Genomic DNA, 20085 nt, shown 5'->3' with positions numbered 1-20085 from the left:
TCTATACAGAATTCAATACCCAGTGTCAAACCTACCTAATGAATTGCTCCTGGCGTGAGGTCCACGGTCAAAGGACCTTCAGGTTTGGGGGCTTCCTTGTGATCTTTCTAGATGTTTCTCAGTCATTTCCCCTCACATTTCATACTGCAAGTCAGTTCTCTGTTGTGAGGATGAAGAGCAATCATTTGACTTACTGAAATCACACACCTAGAAACTTCTATTTACATGTCCAATATTTACAGTTATCCTTTTGCTCTCCATTAGAAAAATAGTCTTAAAAATTAAGGCCATCTAATCATTTTTTTTCGCCCATGTTGTATAGCATCTCTTTGATCCTTTCTTCCTTATAAGCAGCACTAAATAAATGTGCATTTAGATATTATTTAAGTCTGATTTTGTAACTAAATCCATTCAAACTGTGTGTCATAGTCTACAGTTTCACTTTAACAAATAATGAAATTATAATTATGTGCAGAGTACAGTAGAAACTTACAGGCTACTATTAAAATCCCAAGTGAAAAATAAAATAAAATAAAAATCCCAATTGAAACAGAAAATCCCTTTTGTTATACAAAAGCCATACATTCGGTCTTTCTAACTTGCACAGTAGTGCAGGACTCTTATACAAGAAACGGCGACACAAAGAAATTTAGTAGTTTGCCTGAAGTCTAACATGCAAGTCGGTAAATTAATGAGTCTTCCTACTTAGAAAAGCATTTCAAAGCAATCTGATCCTTTTTTGTTAACACCTCCACGTATAAAAAGGAACACAGAAATTTCTTCCCCTCTGAGAACCATTAAAACCTCCCTACAGGCTCCAGAAAGCCTCTGGTCGTATTAAAGACATGCACTCAAAACATACAAAAATATCACAAGAAGTGTTTCTATAATACAGCAAGGCTGGCAAACTGTTAAGGAAATTTCCTACCAAGAGAAATACACAGAGGGAAGGACGCAACTAGACACAAAATCAAAATCTATTCATGGCTGAGCCAAATTTAACCACTGCAGAAGATCTTAGAAAAACAGTGCTTTTGGCGGCAGCTTTCAAGATCTGTTTTGCAGTATCAATGACAGGGTACAAATATTTTTACCCAAACTGTGATTTCAATGAAATAAATATGCATTTTATTACATAGTCATCTCCCAAAAGGCCATTATAAAAATCATCGACAAAGGTGGGGGGGCACCTGGCTGGCTCAGTCAGTGGAACGTGTGACTCGTGATCTCAGAAGCTGCGAGTTCAAGCCCCACGGATGGGTGTAGGGATTACTTGAAAACAAGAATAAAATCTTGAAAAAAAAAAAAAAAAACCATCAACAACAGTTACTGCCAGCGTATACTTTTGTGTAGTTTGAATTGCTTAGGATGAACATTAAACATTTTCAGTAGAAAATCTCATTTCCATCATTTAAAGCTTAATTTTCAGATTTTCCACTCTGTAGATTATGCAGGTCAAATTATAAACTGCAATTAATTGCAACAAACTGAAATTAAGTGCATTTTGCATGAGCCCCAAGTTTTTCAGGATTTTATCTCCCAGCAATGATTTCTGTATTTTTTTAGTATCACAGAGGAACCTCAGTATTAGCCTGGGGACAAACAAAATAGATTCCGAAAGCATTGTACTCTAACCAAACATATATGTACGGGTCATCTGCCATTTTGGAGTTTGCATGGACCTCTGAGAATTTAGTAGTGTCGTACTAAATTTGTGATCAACATTAATATTCCCAAGCCTGCTAACAACACTTAGGTCTCGGTGCTTTACAAGACCCTGAAAACATGACTTGATTACATTTAATTTGATTCCAATTAAAAAGCACTTAAGAAGTTTCTGCTGAATTAGATTACACTGAATGTTTCTACATAGAAGACACTTCGTTACCGGAGGCAGCTTTAATTTAAAAGGATCACAGAGAGTGAAAAACACTGTTCATTTTAATAAAATGGGCTTAGCCCCATATCATCATTTCACAGTTGCACGCTGTAGATTTTGGTGTATTCAATTCATGTACAAGGGCACTGGCAGAAACAGCTTTAACAGTGAGTGCCTCGTTCACAGTTCACCCAAAACAGATCTAGTCACATGGCTTTTGAGTCTTAACAGAAACCAGAAATACCTGTGAAAAGAACATTTGGATAAAAACGAGGCAATCATATCGAGGCACTGAAATGAAAATACTGCCCCTCTGCTGAATTTTGAAGCCATGAATAGTACAACTAATTAAAAATGAAAAGGAACTTCTGACTTCCGACCCAACAATAGACAAATAGACGCAAGGTGTCACCAAGCCATAGGACTTCCTAAAACACAGCATCTTCCCTTTTAAACAAAGACCACCATGAGATCAAATACTGATGTCTTCAAATCAGGACAAACCAAAACGTTTTTGTCTTCCCAACAGCGTTAAACAATTTTCCAAAGTGTTATTATTTTACAAGCCCCGGTTTCTTTTAGAGTTCCAAAAGGGAAAAATTATGATTAAAAACAAAATGATGATGAAAAACAAATGTCCGAAGTCAGTTATTTGGTACTAAGCATAAACCGCACGGCTAGCTTTCATTGGCTGGAGCTCTGCAGACACATTGGGCATGCCCGTGTCTGAGACTGCACGAATAAAGGCAACTCTGTGGTTTGTGGTTAGTGATTAAGCACCAAGTCGACTTGTTTTGTGTGTGTCCTCGTACAGGAAAATCTGCAGCATTTTGAGCGTTTCACGCTTGTAACAATGTCTTTATTATGCCTTCCAGAATTAATTGACCTAAAATCCAGTGACTCTACGATATATCTATCGGATAATTAGAACTCTAAGGACCAACAAATAAAACACATTATTGACTTTTAGATCTTCAATCAAACAAATATTTACAGCTGCAATTTGCAAAAATTATCTCCTTTTGGGTTGGCCTCATTTCAAAATCTCCGCTACTGACCTGAGGCACCTGAGCATCATCCTCGTGCGGCTCCAAAATTAGAATTCACACGTGCAAACAATGCTACAACCATCACAACAACCTGCACCCACCCTCACAGCCCAAGTGGGTCTCTTCTGAAGGCAACTCAAACTTTAGAGTTTTAAGGTTCTCTGCAAGTCTGCCTGACCTTGTGACCAAGCACAACAAGGGGGTGGGGGAGCGGGAGGGAGGGAGTAGTGAGGGACAGTGACCTGGTTTAGTGACCAGTAACCATAGATATCAGAGAATGTGCTTGTTGTCAATGACAGTTGCTGAAATCTGTCTATACCACACTGCAACAATCAATTTTGTAAATGATTGCAATAATCAAGGAAATTGCCTAATTTATAAATCCTTGCGTACAGCATTTTAATGGATTCCTCCATTTTAATGCTGATGCCTTCAGAGCTAAATGAATTGTTGTCCAGGCTGTCATTACACAAAATGATAAAAACATTCCGTGTGGTGGGGAAACCACACCTCATGGATATTCAGGCCCTCAACCCATAATCATTCATTAGTGACTTCCGTGAAAGTTGCACATCCCTCAGCTTCCAGAAGGGCAGAAGAGGCGGCTTGCGTGTGGGTCGACGATTTGGTGGAAATCCCTGTTAGGGTTGTGAAGTCTGAACACGTTACCTTTTAGCCGCACAGGACCGCACTGCACGCGTCCCCTGGTTCTGAAGGCACCACACCGTGATCGTTCTCCTCTTGCCCCTTTGTGTCTAACGCCGGGCCCTTCTCCTCCAAGCCTCAGAGTCAGCAGGCGGGGCCGCCGTGAACTCAGACACCGTGCAGCCCATCAACACGGACGAGGCTGGCTACACCCATACGCCCCAACAAACGGGGGCGGCGTCTCAACCCTCACACACCTGCTCCCAGGTACCTCTACGGACTCCCACCTGGAAATCCAGGCCCCGCACTTGAGCCCCTGCCCTGCGCCCGCCAAGGCACGTAGCTCGCGCTCCTCAAACCTTGGCCAATTGATTCCAGCCAATAGTGTGCTGTCAGTACTTTACTTACTGCTCAATCTCACTAACCTGACATTTATGGTGCACTGATTGGCCTCTGTCAGTGGTGCGGGTTGTAAATTCACTTTGAAAAGCTTTGTGTTAACAGCCTTCAACCGGGCTCCGAGAAGAGTACGAACAGGCAGCCTGACAACTGCTCGACCTCCTGCCCTTATTACAGTGAGTAAATCAGGGTTTGAGCCATTAGGCTGGAGCCTGGGGCCCACGCAAAAAGGATTGACATGACGAAAGGTCAACCTCTGTCACACATGTGTAACAATTTGGATAATGGAATTCTGTAACTTATCTGAGCGAGGTGGCTAATGCTTACAAGGAAAAGTCTACCCTGCTCTGCTTTCTCTGGCTTTTATGCTAAGTAGTTGTACCGGAGTCTGTATTTCTTGTGTCAATACACAAGGAATGTCGGGACCCATGAAATCTTGGAGTCTACGAGATTCTAAAAAAGAAAGGGAGGGGGAGAAAGGGAGAGAGAGGGAGACGGGGGGGCGGGGCAATCCAGCAGTGGGTCTAGGCATGGCGTTCTTCAGATCGGCAGAACGAGAGGTTTTAGATATTGTGGATGTGGTTCCTCAGCTAACAAATCCGTAAGGTTATACTACCACTCTAAGTGATTTCTGGGGAGCAAAACAGACTTAAATAATTGAAAGTGCCGTAAGTGACACAGTAAAAGACAGAGGCTCCCCAGCAAGCTTCCTTCAGCCCAATGTTACCATAGCCACGTTTTCATCAGCTCACTTGCTACCACTGGGGAGGACAGACTTCATCTGTCCAGTAACCTCTGAGCTTGGGATTTCAATTTCTTGACCCTGTTTTTAAGTCAGTGTGGAAAAAAAAAAAAAAATCACAGGATGTAAGAAAAGATGCGGTTGTGGACACAAGAGACTTATGAATTATTTTCTTCACATAGCCAAAATGCCATCAGTAAAAGCCATCTGTAAACAACAGATAAAATGAACTAATGAGAAATATAGTCCCATGGATACAGAACACATCACTCTTCATAAAATATTTGCAGTTAAATCACTGGCGTGTCACACGCATATTTAGATTAAACCTCACTAGTGTGAGAATTTCCAAACGGCTGCTTTACGTATTTATTTTCTTAAAGCAGAATCATTTTCAGACCCAGAAAACCACCAGTGGCACTGTGCAGGGCGATATGTAAATGTAACGGACCAGGACTGTAAGGGCCCTTTTCGAAGCCAATGTTAAGTCCTAAGTTTTGATTTTTAGCACAATGCTGGAAACGATTCCAAGAGGCGGCAGATGGTTTTACAGTGTATGTAAAACGACAAAATGCTCGCACTCTATCAAATGGGCACCACTATAAAAGACATCTTCGAATCAAATGAGGCAAAGCCAAAGAGATACATCAGCTGCTACTCTGCAAATTTAAAACCTAACAGTACTATGACTATAGTTTATTTTTAAGGAGAAATCATATTTGGACTTCATGAAATTGACATATTCAAAACCAAGCTGACAAGCAGGCTATCACATGAAATGATAAATCACTAAGAAACACAATTTCTACTTCATTATAACTGGAACAGCCACATAATTCTATCCCCTAGTGCTTTGGTGAATCAGGCCAAATGCGTCAAAGTCTATAAAGCAAAAATATGGACCATATAATTATGGTACTATCACCGGAACAACTTTAGAATGACTTCAATTTCATTTTTAAATGACTTTAATTTCATTTGAAATGATTCATTTGAAATGATTTTTTTCCAACATCTAAATACATACAAATGAGTACAGTACTATATATGCAATTGGGTATTTATAAAAAGCTAAGTAATACATTTAAAATATGAAATCCATTCATTTCCTTCTAGTACCAATTATGTATGATGGTTGTGAAATATAAACATTTAGCAACATGTAATATATTTTTAATATTGGTTTCATCAACGTCTTTTGACCTCAGCTAAATGGTAATGATGAAAAATAGACCATTTGCTTAAAAGCAAACCTCTTATTAAATCTAGAATATCATGGCATAAAATCAAACCACAAAAAAAAAAAAAAAACCCGCATTATGTTATCCCCCTTGATTTTTCTGAAGAGAAATAATGGAAGGTTTTCACGTAGTGTAAATGAAAAGGAGACACTCAAATTTACTGAGGCAAAGACAGGTTCTATAAAATTAAAGCCCTTTCCAGTTCCTTGACTGTAATCCTAACAAGTCACTACCTTATTTCAATGAGCAGAACAATTTTTCTAGGGCGAAAATAAGTGTAATCTATTTTGTCATTGTCACTAAAATTTCCTGTTAAATCAGACTTTGATTTGAAAGGCCTGAGCAATTCTGGCCTATCTTAAATGGTAACTTTATTTTAAACTTCCGTATTTTATATCCAATAGAATTTCAAGTTTACACTATGTACATTCCTCAGGTCCAGTCATATTAAATTCTGATGTTAAGCAGAAAGGGGAAACCATGTGCAATTAGATTAATCTATCTCTAGGGAAAAAGGGCACATTAATAATTGAGATAATGTTTTCATGAATGTTAGAATCAAATGTGCCTTTTCACTTCTTTATTAGAAAATACATTAGAGCAAAATTATCTCACTCTCATCAATAAGACCTAATTGCTGAGAAAGACTATGTTTTCTTTGCAAAATATTGAGAAAGATTTTTCTCATTATGGCCAAGTAGCTAGAAATATACCATGTATCCAACTCTTACTGGAATAAATGTCTATAAGCAAAGTGAGTGATTGTTTAATCCATCCTATAATGTTTTTGTTTTAAACTATCTGAATTTACTATTTTTTGTAAAATACATTAAAATCTGATTCTAAAAGAAACTGTACCCAGCCCCTCCCCAGGAAAAAGACTAGCAACTTGGCTTTCAGTTTGTTAATCTCCTTAAGTCACACACACCAAAAAAAAAAAAAAAAAAAAAAAAAAAATCACTTGGACTTCTTCCTTAAAAAAGAGAGAGACAGAGAGAAAAGAAAAACTCTTAGAATTTTCCGTAAGTACCCCAAAGAGTCAAAATATATGGAAGGTAACGGAATGATATTTAACTTTCTTTAAATTGCTCTATTTTTAAGAACCAGGGTTATACACAAAGCAAATATTAACTAAAAGATGATAGCACACTGACAAAACAATCAGACAAGCTCTCCATGGCTGATGTATGTTAAATATTAAAGAGCCATTTTCTACAAAGAAAATGGAGGTTTTAATGATTAAACAAAGGGAGTAACTAAGGTGAATCTGATTGTTTCTGTAATAAGCCTTCATGTGTATAATAAAGTACAGCCATACTAAAAACAATGAACTGTAAACTGAAACAAAAATCCATCATCTACTTGGAAACAGTGACGGGAAAAGATTAGCAATCCATTTATTGTACTGAAATAAAGATAAGTAACCCTGGGAAGATCCATCAGGACCTGAGTATTGAACTCTAAATATAAAGACATTTCTTCATCAGCCAGTGACTTGGAAAAAATGTGAGAAGAGAAATGATTTCAGTTGACTTTTAAAATGAAATGGTAATGCCTCAACTGCTTTTAAGTTTTTAAAGATCTGTTTTATGTCAACCTGAGATTCTGGAAGATATCTGGAAGAATGTGTTTTTTTCAATGGATAATTATTACATGAGTTCTGAAACAACTATTGCCAAAAGTTTCCTATCGATCTACCGTATATCCCGATTACTGATTCTTTCCTAATACGAATCATACAGTGATTAAAATTTTTTCACAGTAGAATTTAGGTTTGAAAGCAAAGGCTGACATGTAAGGAACACCATTTGGAATCTCCTGTTATAAATTTCACTAAATTCAAATCGGCACATTTCAGAAAAAGAATAAATCATAATGCTTAAAATTAACAAACTCAGACTCTATAGCTTTAAAAAAATTATACTAATATAAACCTGAAACCCATTAAAGTAAGTGTTGTATCTTACAAATGGACATCGGCACTAAGTTACCTGGCCCCAGTCCGTCACATTTTATAGGATCTCCCAGGAGACAGATACATTTTGCACGGCTGCAGTTTTAATATCCCTTCGATCCCCTCAATGTTTACTTATTCTAACTGTTCTTACAGATGATAAAAATAAACAGATCATGTCCTGAAATTAGGAAGAGGGGCCCGTAAATCATTTATGCGTGCATACTCCCAGCAAGTCTTTTTTATAACACAGAACCAACTCACATACCTGAAGCTACAGGTAAGACGCACTTCCTATCGACTGAGGGATCAACAACAACAACCCTCAAGTCCCACTCCTTATTTGAACAATTTCAACTTCACGTACAAGGAAAGGTACAAGAGAAAGACTCTACAGTTTTCGGTATTAAGATTTATCATTTTACTCTATATGCGTAGTGATCTCCAGCCAATATACCAAGAATCCAAACCCTTTAAGAAAAAAACCAAAAAAAGAAAAAAACCAAAAAAAGAAAAAAAACAACAACAATGAACGATGGGATTTTTTTCATGTTTATGGCTTTGTCCCCTGGCACTCTAAAAATAGATGAGCTCAAAACGTGAGGCAACCGACGGCAATATAACAGTGTTCAGTCTTAACATTTGCACACAGAGCAAATCCGTACCATCGAACAACTGCTTTAAGATCTCAGAAAAGTACTGGCAGACCTTTAACTCTATGATATTAGCACTCCTAATAACACTACTGGAACACGAAAAGTGCCTGGAAGTGTTTTATAAACTTTAAACACATTAGTTGGAGGTTACAACTAATTAGTCAGAAACAAAAACCAACTGGGAAATATTTCCAAACCAGATGCTTTGATTATTTCCCACTTGTCAGTTTTTCCAATCCCCAGAGCTCTAACTCCTAACCTGGCTCCATGTACCAAGCCATTTTTCTCCCACCATGTTTTCCTGTGAAAATTTCTATTAAAAAACAAAAAGACAAAACAAAAGAAAACACTATTTGGTAACATAAATCTGCCCCTTGTTCAAGAATCCTGGTCTGAAAGATGAAAAACGTGTAACTCTTTTCCAATTTAGGAGTGAAATGGAACCTGCAACCTGGGCCCACAGCCCTAGCAGGTAACTGTAAGGTCTATGCCACCCATGGCCGCCACGTGGTCATCTTGGGCCAGTGCACTGGGAGCTCATACACTTAGCTCCTCCCCCTTCCAAGGAGGTTTTACAAACACAGGCCCCAGCAGCCCACCGCCAACAGCCCTGTAACAGTTCTGGAGGCCGGGTTTGTTTTTCACAATGCTGTGTCTCCAGGCCCTAAAGTAGTGCTGGCCAGAGTGCTCAGCAAAAATCCGAGTGGATTACTGAGTCTCCCGAGTTTTGGTGACTGACCATGGGGCTTCTCACAATGAGCATGCCCATCTTGACAGGCCAGCGAACCAAGTGTATGAGACATGTTGCTGTAGAAATGACCATGAACGGGGACTTAAAGTCCACACCAACTTGGCCGCTGGCACTTGAGAGACTTTGTTTTCTGGCTGTTCCCACTCCATTACACTGCCTGGCCTCAGTAAGATCTACATATTGCCCTAAGAGTAAAACTTCTAGCATCTTGTATTTCATAAATCACTCCATGGGTGAGAGGTGGCTACAACTGGTTGGGGGGTAGGGGTTACCTATGGCCAAGAATCTGCCTCTTCAGAACTGGATCTCGATAATCAACCATAAAGCTTTGGGAGGAATCTCAGACTAACATTTTTCAAGTACACTGTTTATTTTTAAATAATAGCGTGAGATAAGATTGTGCCACTGAAGTATTACCATTAATTGGGTGATATCAAAGTGCTCCGAGTTTTCCTATGTTTTGATTTCCTGTCTTGTTGAAGACTATGGAACTGTACTTTGTCAGAGAAGAAGCAGAATTTGTGATTTCTCATTCACGACAGGAATTGCTTCCTTCGGATACTTGGGAAGTTATGAAACATGTTGCAGTCTAATTCAGGGTTTACAAAACTGTTTTCATCTGGGAAAAGGAGCCTGGCTCTCTTCCTCCTGGTCAGGCTTATGTTCCTTCTTGCCCAGTGCCCAAAAAACATCCTGGAAGAGCTCAGAATGGGGCACCAGATTCTTCTTACACCCCCAATGTCCACCCTCCTCTGCTCTATCACCTCACCTGCGTTTTCTTTTTCTCAAGATCCAGGGAGACTAGCTGGAGTAGAGGCCTGTTAAGGGGGTTCCAACTTCAGAAACCTGGAGCCCCTGTCTTCCTGGCTGCGCACCTCATTACTGCAGGTGCTGCCGATATTGGGCATTTGCGTGACCAGAGAAATCTATTCTCCACTACCTTCTGGAGAACAAGGGAGGCTCTCCCCAAAAATGCCTTCCTCCGCCCCTGCCCCCACCAAGGGCCAGGCTCTTTGCCGGCCAGAGCTCCGGCTGGTTGGCAAGGGGCTGGGCGGCGAGTGACTTACCTCCCAGAGATGCTGCGTGTTCCTCACAGCGCCGGCCTGCACCTTCTCCGGGGGCAGGAGGACGCCCTGGAAGGGCCCGATCCAGGTGCCCTGCTGGATCCTCTGCGCCGCGCAGATGCCGTAGGCCAGGCCCGGCACAGTGCTGGTGCACAGGCACACCTCCCGCGGCAGGTCCCGGAGCCACTCGGGCAGCTCCGGCGGGGGCGCGGCGGCCGCGGCGCTGCTGGTGCCCACGAGCCGGCGCAGCGAGTGCAGCGGCCCGTGCATGGGACACTCGCCGTTGCGGTTGTCCGCGCACATGTCGCAACCTGCCGGGAGACAGGCGGGAGGGAGGGAAGGAAGAAGGTTAACCTGCCGCTCGAGGCGGCCCAGCCTCGGGTAAACCCCGGGGACAACAACATCCCCCTCCCGGGTAAGCCACCTGCGAGGGAGGTGAAGCCACTGCGAACAGGGGGAGAAGTAAATATGCACCTCTCCCCTGGAAATCGCAGCACCCACATCGGCCTGGTAGGAGTCGAGACCCGGGGCGCCCCAAAACCCCTGCGAAGTAGGTGAGGATGGCGTTGCCGTCTCTGCGGAGCCCAGGGCTCGCGTCTTGTCCTCTAGGTCTGTCCCTCTCCCCCTCTTCCCGTCGGTCTCTAGTTCCCACTTCCCTTTCTCGGTTCCCAGGTGTTCTCGCTCTACCGGATTTCCAGGTGTGTTTAATACGCGAAAAGAGCGTGTCTCTTGCTCTGTCTTCTGTCTCAACAGAGATTGCACTTTGATCACCCAGGCGTATCTGGTTTTCCACCTTCTACAATTAAAGAAAATACTTCTAGAATCACCAGGGCAGGGGGCAAACCCACCTAGCACAGAGCGTCCTTCCTACTCCTAGGGACCCCCACACCAGAGGGCGGAGCCGGTCTTGGCTCCCGTGGCGCCGAAACCCCAGACAACCGCCAAAGAGGGCGCAGTGGCGCTGGGGTCCCTCTCGAGCCCCGGCAGCACTCGCTCTGGCCACTCCATCCAGAAGGGCACGGGTGGAAAAGGGGAATGTTCTGGCAGGTTTGGAGTACCTGTCCTGGAGTGCAAACTCCTCCCAGAAGCCAAAAAGAAACGAAGAGCAAATTTAAGGGTCAAGATAACGGGTCGTTAAGGATCAGAATAATGGCTCGGTGGAGAGGGCCCCAACTCCCGCCCAGACGGCCGATCCCCAGGCTGTATGCGACTATCTTGAGTTATAAGCGAAGGGAAAGCTGTTGTGAAGAGGTCTCTCGCCAACGTTCCCGAGGGCGGCCAGCAGCCAAGGGGATCCCTCACCCTCCTTCTGGGCGGGGGACCTGTGGATGCCCAGTGTCCCTCGACTAAAAACTGGATGGGAAAAGGCCAGGCGACCGCGGGAAGCAGGGCCTGCGGCGACCGCGCTGTCGGATCGCAGCGCCCTCCGGGTTATTAATGGGCCTGGCGGAGCCGCGGTGTCTGCGCCCGGGGCCCTGCAGACCGCCTCAGGGAGGCAGCCTGGGCACCCGCCTGAACGACCCGGCCTCCCCGGGGAACCCGCGGCGCCCCCGGCGCAACGGAGTCCTATGGCACCGCGCATCAGAGCATGCTCTCAGGCGAGAGCTGGGGCACCAGTGGATACGCCAGTGCTGGGTGACGGCTCATCCTTGGGGTCTCAAAGCACCTCCGCCTAGCTTTGGTCGCTGCCAGTCCTGGTGGATCACCTAAGTGTGCCCTCTCTGTGCTCAAACAGAGGAAACACCCACGTAACTTTGGACAAAGTGGGTCATCAAGGAAGGAACCCCTAATGGCAACCAGCCACGGTGAGCGAACCCCCCTTGTTTCACAGCAAGCTGAGGGGTGACCATCATGTGAGCATCCTATCTCCGTGGAGAAGGGCTCCAGCTGGCTGCGCCTTCCCCTCAGTCAGCCATTCCCTCACTCCTCCCAAGAGAGCCCAGGAAATGACAGGACCCTCTGACTGCAGCGTCCTGGAGGCGTCCCCAGGCCTCTCAAGTGAAAAGCAACAAACTGGTCCTACAGGCAGGAAGCGTCCATGCCTCTGGACCTCTATCGCACAAAAGCTCCCCCTTCTAGTAACAGACACTAATGTAAATACCGTCAGGCTCTGCTTTTGACTTCAGGGCCTAGATGGAAGGTAGTCCTACACTTACCATACGTCAGCCCTTCCAGATACACTTCACACATCCTCTTAAGGTTCTGATTGTGAAAACAGAAACTTCAAGACAAAGGCGGAATGGAAAGAAAGACAATAAAAACTCAAAGTCACCTGCCGCATAGTGTTCCAGACGCCTATCTTGAGCCGAGCAATCACCCTATCATGATCCCTGTTTTGCAGATGACGCAATTTGAGGCTTCATGAGCAATGTCATGAGACCAAGGCTCAGAAACTAGAAAGTGGTAAAGATTCAGTCAGGTTTGCCTGACTCCAAAGCCTCCAGACCTAAAGATCTAGGGAGACCAATGAAAGCTGGGAGAATTGTATACCCAAACTCACAATCAATAGCATTATTTCACTGACACCACTCTTTGGGAGATGCAAAATTTGCTCTAGCACCGGTCAATTACAAAGATTTCTAGATCTCCCTCCCACACTCTTGGGCTTGGGGCTGTGAGAAGTACGGAAAAGTGAAGAGGTGATGTCTACAATTTTGAATTTTAGTGTCTGACCTCAGAGATGACCGTTCAGCACCTGAACAAAAAGAACTTAAAACAAATGACAATGAACAAAGGCAACAGGCCCATAAAAATAAAAATAAAATCACCCCAGGGAGTTGCTTAACCCACTTTCCGTTCTGGTTGGCTCAGTGAACCAGGATAAGAAGCAAGAGCATTTGGTATTCACTCCCTATCAGTCCAACCCCAGAGATTCTGTCAACTTCCAACGTCTCCACCACGTTCAATATCACACCAACTACATCAGTAGTAAAATAAGGAGGAAAAGTACCAACTCCAGCCACCACCCCCACAGACAGCAAACACACTCCCAGTATTTGTGATGCATGGTAAAACTCTGGCTAGTCCTTTCTTTAAGAAGTCCTCTTGAGATAGCTTTACTTCTCTACTTGCTATGTTTCATTGGCCTCCAGCAGGTGTTGAAAAACCCAGTAGTGGCATTTTGCTGAATCAAAAGCTGAGTGTCTCCCAGTATTGAGAAAACTACCTGTGTGTGAAGTCCACAGCAGAGCGAGGGAGGCCAATCCACTCTAATTACAGGAGTCTTAATTTAGAAACCACTTCAGGTTGCATCAAAATATTCTGCTAGAGAAGTTGACCAATTACATCTAAACACAGTTCTATCCTGATGCTGTTTTTCACTCTACAAAACCTCTGCCATTGAAAATAATTGGCCCCTGGCTTAGGTCTCTGAGTCCCAAAGGAGTCTGAAGAAGGTTAAAACATGTGAGGTAGCACTCAGAGAGTGTTTTCTAGAGACAAGCCATAAACACCCAGAAAAGGTTTGAGGGAGAAGCTAGCTAGACGCCCAAACTACACCCCCCAAGATGAATTTTTTATATGCTGTATATACATTTAATACATACATTACACGCAGCATTCCCTACCACGCAATACATAAAATGCAAGTCCATTGGTATTCATAAAGAGCAAGCAAATGCATGTTCCTCGTTTCTCCTAGAATTAGGGTAATTTTTTGTACAGTTCATAATTATTATTTGCAAAGTGTTTTCTCCATCTGTGAGAACGACTATCAGATTCTCCAAGCAAGATAGGCTGAAATGCCATTTTAGCACTAGGCAACAGAAGAGACCAGGGTCCCTCCTCTACCTTGAATAGATCTGTTAGTGCTCCTGTTGATGGGTCCCTGAATAAGGGAAGGATGTGTCACCAGGTTCCAGACCTCCCTACTGACTTGTGAAGGCCAGGCCCAGTGTAGTGAAGAGCAGACTCTGACTCTTCATCTCACACCCTAGCACGCTGTTTGAATCTTTTTCCGAGTGCGTGCACTACTTGTGCAAATGCAAATGGAGTAAGTAAAGGGGGCCGAGCAGGCCATGGTTTTCTTCTCTGGTGTTTCATTTCTGGTTCTAGGAAAGGTGAAATTTAACACGTTTCGGGACTTTGTTGCTGTCTGCAGAGGCTGGCGGACGCGCGGGAAGCCCCCGCCACACTAGACCCTGGCTCCCCGACGCCTCTCGGCCGCCGCCTTCGCCTGCGCCCTCACTCATCCTCTGGAAAAGAAACGGAAGGGCCGCCGAGAAGCCGGCCTCTCCGCCTGGGCGGCGGTAACAGCTAAACTATAAATCCTCCGCGACCGCCGCCGAGGTCGCGGCCCCCGGTCCCGCAGGCCGAGCGCGGCAGGGCGGGTGCCCATCGATCCCGCCCGGGGAGGCGCCCCGGGAGTGCCGCCTGCTGGCAGCTCCGCGAGAGCTCGGGGTGCGGGCGCGGGGTCGCCGGGGTGCGGCGACGGGGCGGGGGGCGGGCTGAGCCCTGCAGGCCGGAACCTCCCACGCCGGGGCGCACGCCCTCGGGACTCCAACCCGCGCTCTCCGCGCGTCCTCCCACGCCAGCCCCGTGCCTGGAGGGCAGGCACGGCCAGGCCCGCCGGGGGACTCCCCGCACCGAAGTCTGAACCTTGAACGCCCAGGCCCCTGCCCCTTCCGGCCAGCCAAGGCCTTTCCTAGAAAACCAGAAGGGGCCGCCGCCACTGCCGCCCCTCCCACGGATCGGTGCCTCCACCCAGCAGGGGTCTTTTAGGCTCCCCCGAGGGGCTCTAGAGGCACACCCAGAAGGCGAGGCCGGTTAGCCCGGCCACCGGGAAGGGGAGCCGAATGTGGGCGCGCCGAACCTTCTCGAGGACTCTCCCGAGGGGAGTTTAAAGCTCCCCGCGAATCGCGGGCGCGCTGGGCTTTCCCTGTTCCGCCTGGCTGCCGGCTTGGCCCAGGGACCAAGAGGGAGAGACAAAAGGGGGAGGGAGAGAAAGAAGGGGGGAGGCAATGTGGATTTTATTTGTCTTTCGATGACCGTATTAATAAATTAAATGGGAGCGCCAGCGTGTGCGGGCGAGAGAATATTGGGCCGAGATAAACCTCGCCGGCCCCTGCCCCTGCGAGGCCGCCATATACATTGCGGAGATGATGAATAGGAGGGAGAGGAGATCGAAGCGGGCCTGGGCCGACTCCACTCTCTCCTACAAAACTATAGGGCAATTAATTGTGGCTTGTCCCCTCATCCTTCATCTCCTGGTGGCACATATCGATGGAGATTACTGCTGATGGACCATTTTATCACCTTAAATAAACAGTCGCCACCACTCCTAACCTCAATCTAATATATGGCTCTATGTTCGGTTTCAGGGCGCTAGATAACGAATAATGTAAAATAGCTAAATCATGTGTGTTACGGGATGGGGCTGGGCCTGCACACAAGAAGAGAGAAAAGAAAAAAAGAAAAATAGAACAACACAAAAGCCCACACACTGACTCCGAGCCTCCCTCCCACCAGGGACCAGGTCTGAAATCTAAGTCGCAGCCGCTTGACAGCGGGGACGCTGGGCGGGGGTAGGGAAGCCGGTGCCTGGGTGGCAGGAGGACGCCACTGGGGGGGTTACTGGGCTCAGGAGCTCCCCAAAACAGGACCTACATGTCCCAACCGGTTGGGAAGAGATCGGGGAAGGTCAGAAAATACTCACCCTTCTTTCAGCTCTCTAACCCCTCAACAGGACAAACCCCAGATTTCTTTCTCTACCACAGACCCTCTCCCCGAGCGCTAGGAAAGGGTGGCGCTACCAACAGGAATGCTTTGCACCCTACTCCTACACCTGGGCACCTGCCAGAGCTGTTCCCACTACTGTTCCCTGCGCAGCAGGGCTCCCTCTGAAAAAGAAGGAGGCAGAGACCTCCAGCTGGGCAAGTTGCAAAGTGCCCCTACTCCACGCGGAGACACTCGGGGCGGACTTAGCTCCCACCTCCCTTCCCACACAAAAAAGAACATCTTCACATGAAAGGTATGCGAGGAGGCAATCAGCCCGGCCAAGAGACTGCCCAGTATCATTCGTACAAACACCAGGGGCGCCCTGTGGCCGCCTTTCACTACCTTGCAAGAGTAGTGGTGGGGTCTTAAGCAACGCACCAGCTCCCGGAACCCCACAAGAGGCCAAAGCGAAGGAGCCTGACGTAATCAATGGCTTCGGGCAACCAGGCAGCAAATGCGGGCAGTGACAGAAGAAAAGGAAGAGAGACCCCATCCTCCGTTTCTACTACACAATGCCGACCGGTGTGAGGACGGTGGGAAGAAAACCCGGCAAAGAAGCATTGGGAGAGTCAGTTCAAAGAGTACTTCAATCCTGCGATAAAATAACCCACAGAGTTAGATAAGAGAAATACAATGGAAGAGTTTACGAGGGGCTAGCTTTTACAGTTTCTGCTGTTTTTAAGTGTGTGTGTGTGTGTGTGTGTGTGTGTGTGTGTGTGAAAGAAAGCCACAGGACCTTCTCTATGGCATTTGCCAAAGATGCCAATAAAGTTTCAAGGTCAAAGGACTGTTAATGATTCCTATGTGTTACTGGGTTGTTTCTCCCAGGCAAAGGGTTACTCTTCTAAAGGGATAAGGGAAGTAAGGAGGTCCCTTTCTTTGCCTTGTAAGAAAAAAGAGAAAATGTCCCAATATCCTTTTTAATATAAAGTAATAAAATGAAGCAATGCTGAGTGGTCATTTCACAGAATTCTTTTAGAGCAAGATGGCAAGAGGCTAAAAGGAAACCAGGAAAATGAGCCGCAGGATAAATAGGCGCTTCCCTCTGCCTGCCTCCCACCCCACCTCCCCCCACCCCACCCACTTAGAACCTGGGAATGGGGCAAAGCTGTGGTTTTCACCATCTTTCAAGTAACTGAGAAACTTCCCCCCATCTAAGGCAGGGGGGGAAAAATGTTCCCCACCCTTTGCATTTCTGTTTTGTTTTGATCCGCTCGCTAGATTAAACTCAATCACTTCTCACTCCATCTTTGCAAAAACACATCCCAAGGTTTCAAAAGAGCGAGGGCTCTTGCCCAGAGAAGTTTCTGATAGAATGGCAGGCCTGGTCCGTCAGCATTACACAGAACGACCTCAGCTTCCTATTTTCTTTCTCAATTGCCCCTTAATTAGGGAGAGACGTGAAGTGTAACTCTAATAGGACGATCTGACTGTCTTTCCCTTCGTGTTTTCTGTTTTCCCCTGCACTTGGCACAGGGAAGCCGTCCAGTCCACTCAAAAGGGGATACCAGAAGATTAACACGATAGGAATAATTTAGATAAATCATAAATCATCTCCTCCAGCCAGAGGAAAAAGTTACCTGGGCAATAAACTGGTTCAAGAGCCACATATTAATTAGCAATCTATCCCAGTTCTTTCTCAGATTGATCTAGGTTCTTCTCTGGTGAAAATGCCCTGAACCTCAAGATTGCTCTGCAAACAGTATAGGAGCTCAGGGCACAGCCTGGGCTTTTGGGGTGTACTGCTGGCATTTTTTTCCAATACTCGTTTAATTCAGAAGAGAAACTGCAAGCTCGATGACGCACTCTAAGCCCAAAATCACTATGTTTTACTTAGCGGTCAGAAAATATCTTCTCCAAAAAGCATTTCTTGTCTTTCTTAATTCACAGTTGTTTTTTTTAAAAAAGAACTGCTTTGAAAGCAACACATTCAAGAAATTCAGTAGGAGAGAAGTATTTTTTTGAAATCCACTAGGACAATATAATTTTCCAAAATTTTCTAAAGCTCTGAAATCCAAAAGTCTTCTTAACTGCAGGGCAAATTCGACTTGAAACCCTCATTTTAAACTGGTACTTTAGCCTCAAACTCTAGAGAGGAAAAAAAGTAAATACAACTGATCTTTTTGTTAGTTGTAATTATCTCCATCAGAAAAATTATCCCCATCTCTTATGAAAAGACTAAGATACCTCCATCGCTAGGGTCGTGTCCAGTGTTTTCTCATCAAAGTAGCGACACCGGGAGCCCTTTCGCTAAAACCCGGAGTTATTTTGTTTTTACAACGAAGTAAGAAGTTCTTGGAGCGGGAGACATTCTGCAAGAGGGGACTTATTCCAGCGGAGAATGATAATACATGTTTATCATCCACTTTCCTCATACAGAAACTAAATTCTTCAGAAATGAGATAAAAATAGCTGAGTGAGTGTCGATCTCTGGAATCCTGTATCGCTTTCCACCTGACTCTCTTAACCTGCTTTAATAGGCTCTCCAGAGACTCTGGAAGTCCACTTAGCACTTACACCAACTGCCTTAGGTGTAAGCATATCATAACTTCTGATATTACGGAAATAACTAGAGACCAAGCAATGCACATTCTTGGTCTTCATTTAGAATTTTGCTTCAAGACCTCCCAATGGACCTGTACTGGTGAGGTCTGAAACTTTGAACAAAGGATCGAAGCGGGGAAGAGAACTTCCAGATTTAATTAGGCACTTGCCATTCACTCGGAAACAAAGACAGCGCACTGTACGAAACTAACTACTGTCACTCTTATTTTTTAAAAAAAAAGAAAGAAAGAAAGAAGGAAACCACCAAGCATGCCTACAGACTGCGAACGTTTACACGATCAAGGGTGCACGGAGAACGCGGGATCCGCAGGGAACCACCCTACCCTGAAGTCGGAAATGTTTTCTCATTAAGCAGTTGGCAATTTTTCTTTTTCCCCTTTTCTAAATAAACAGAAGATCCAAGAATCATGCCTGCCTGCAGGGAGAGACTGACCCAGCGTCGTCCAAAATTCCTACTCCAGCGAGGCCCGGCCAGCCAGCAGCTCGCGGCTGGTCCCCTGCAACCCCACAGCCCGAAAATGAGCTGATGTAGTGAACTCCAGAGAGAAGGCAGAGAGAAGGAGACCCAAGCCCTGGGATTCACGCGCCCCAGAAATGCTGAGAGTGCCTCCCGTGTCCCGCTAAGGCCAGGCGAAGCCCGTCTCCCACACTCCCCAGCGTACGCTGCTAGGACCCTCCCGGCCCCGGGCACAATCCCGCGGGAGGGCGGAGATCTGAAAGTCCGGTCCTCGAGCAGCGCGGGTCTTAAAGGCTTGGGGCTGCGAGGCAGGGAACGGGAGGAGGACAAGGTAACCCCGAAGTGCCACCCGGCATCCCATCCGTTCTCTTTCCTTCTCTAACGTCGGGAAAATTTTGCCACCGCAGTCTGGGACGTGCAGAGCCGCGGCCTGGGCCAGCCCGCCACCCGGAGTCCCGCTCATCCGACCCGCTTCCCCGATGGGCGCCCGCGCTCGACGGCGCCAGCGCCCCTGGAGAGCGCGCGCGGGCTGCGGCTACATACGGTTGTTGGGGTCGCTGGTGTGCTGGTTGAGCGGAATGATCTCCATTCGCTGCTGGCCGTACAGGTAATAGTCCAGCTCCTCCGCGCTGCAGCGGAAGCGCGGGGCGCCCCGGGCGTCCACGCCGCTGCCTCCGCCGCACTTGGAAGGCCCCGGGCCCGAGGCGGCGCCGAGGCACAGGTCTTTGGGGGGCAGCGGCTCCGCGGCGACGGCGGCAGCGGCCAGAGGGGCGAACACCGGCAGCTGCGCCACAGGCAGGGCCGAGAGACCCGCCAGTGCGGCGGCGGCGGCGGCGGCGGCTGCGGCGGCGCAGGAGGAGGCAGAGGAGGCCGAGTTGGAGGAGGAAGCCGGAGTGGAGGAGGCGGAGGAGAGCGAAGCGGGCCGCGGGCGCAAGCTGTCCGGCGGCGGCTCTGCGCGCTCCGGGAGC

The 20085-nt window shown here is 46.3% G+C and overlaps 2 protein-coding genes across 2 annotated transcripts in view; one reads left to right on the top strand and one right to left on the bottom strand.

Moving 5' to 3' along the window:
- PRDM6 (PR/SET domain 6) overlaps nt 1–20085 on the bottom strand; it is a 107570-nt gene that overhangs the window by 85753 nt on the left and 1732 nt on the right. The window contains exons 3-4 of the mRNA XM_040444336.1: nt 19661–20082; nt 10384–10691 (exon numbers count right to left, since the gene is read on the bottom strand). Coding sequence (XP_040300270.1) covers nt 10384–10691; nt 19661–20082 — 730 coding nt within the window. The remainder of the gene's footprint in view (nt 1–10383; nt 10692–19660; nt 20083–20085) is intronic.
- The window catches only part of LOC121010842 (uncharacterized), a 4869-nt gene continuing 4479 nt past the window's right edge, over nt 19696–20085 (top strand). The window contains exons 1-2 of the mRNA XM_040444722.1: nt 19696–19718; nt 19753–19933. Of these exons, the coding sequence (XP_040300656.1) occupies nt 19696–19718; nt 19753–19933 (204 nt within the window). The remainder of the gene's footprint in view (nt 19719–19752; nt 19934–20085) is intronic.

This window comes from Herpailurus yagouaroundi, unplaced genomic scaffold (assembly GCF_014898765.1).
Source record: "Herpailurus yagouaroundi ecotype Mexico unplaced genomic scaffold, PumYag 192, whole genome shotgun sequence".
NCBI classification, from domain to species: Eukaryota; Metazoa; Chordata; class Mammalia; order Carnivora; family Felidae; genus Herpailurus; species Herpailurus yagouaroundi.
This window is presented reverse-complemented; position numbering and strand designations above follow the sequence as displayed.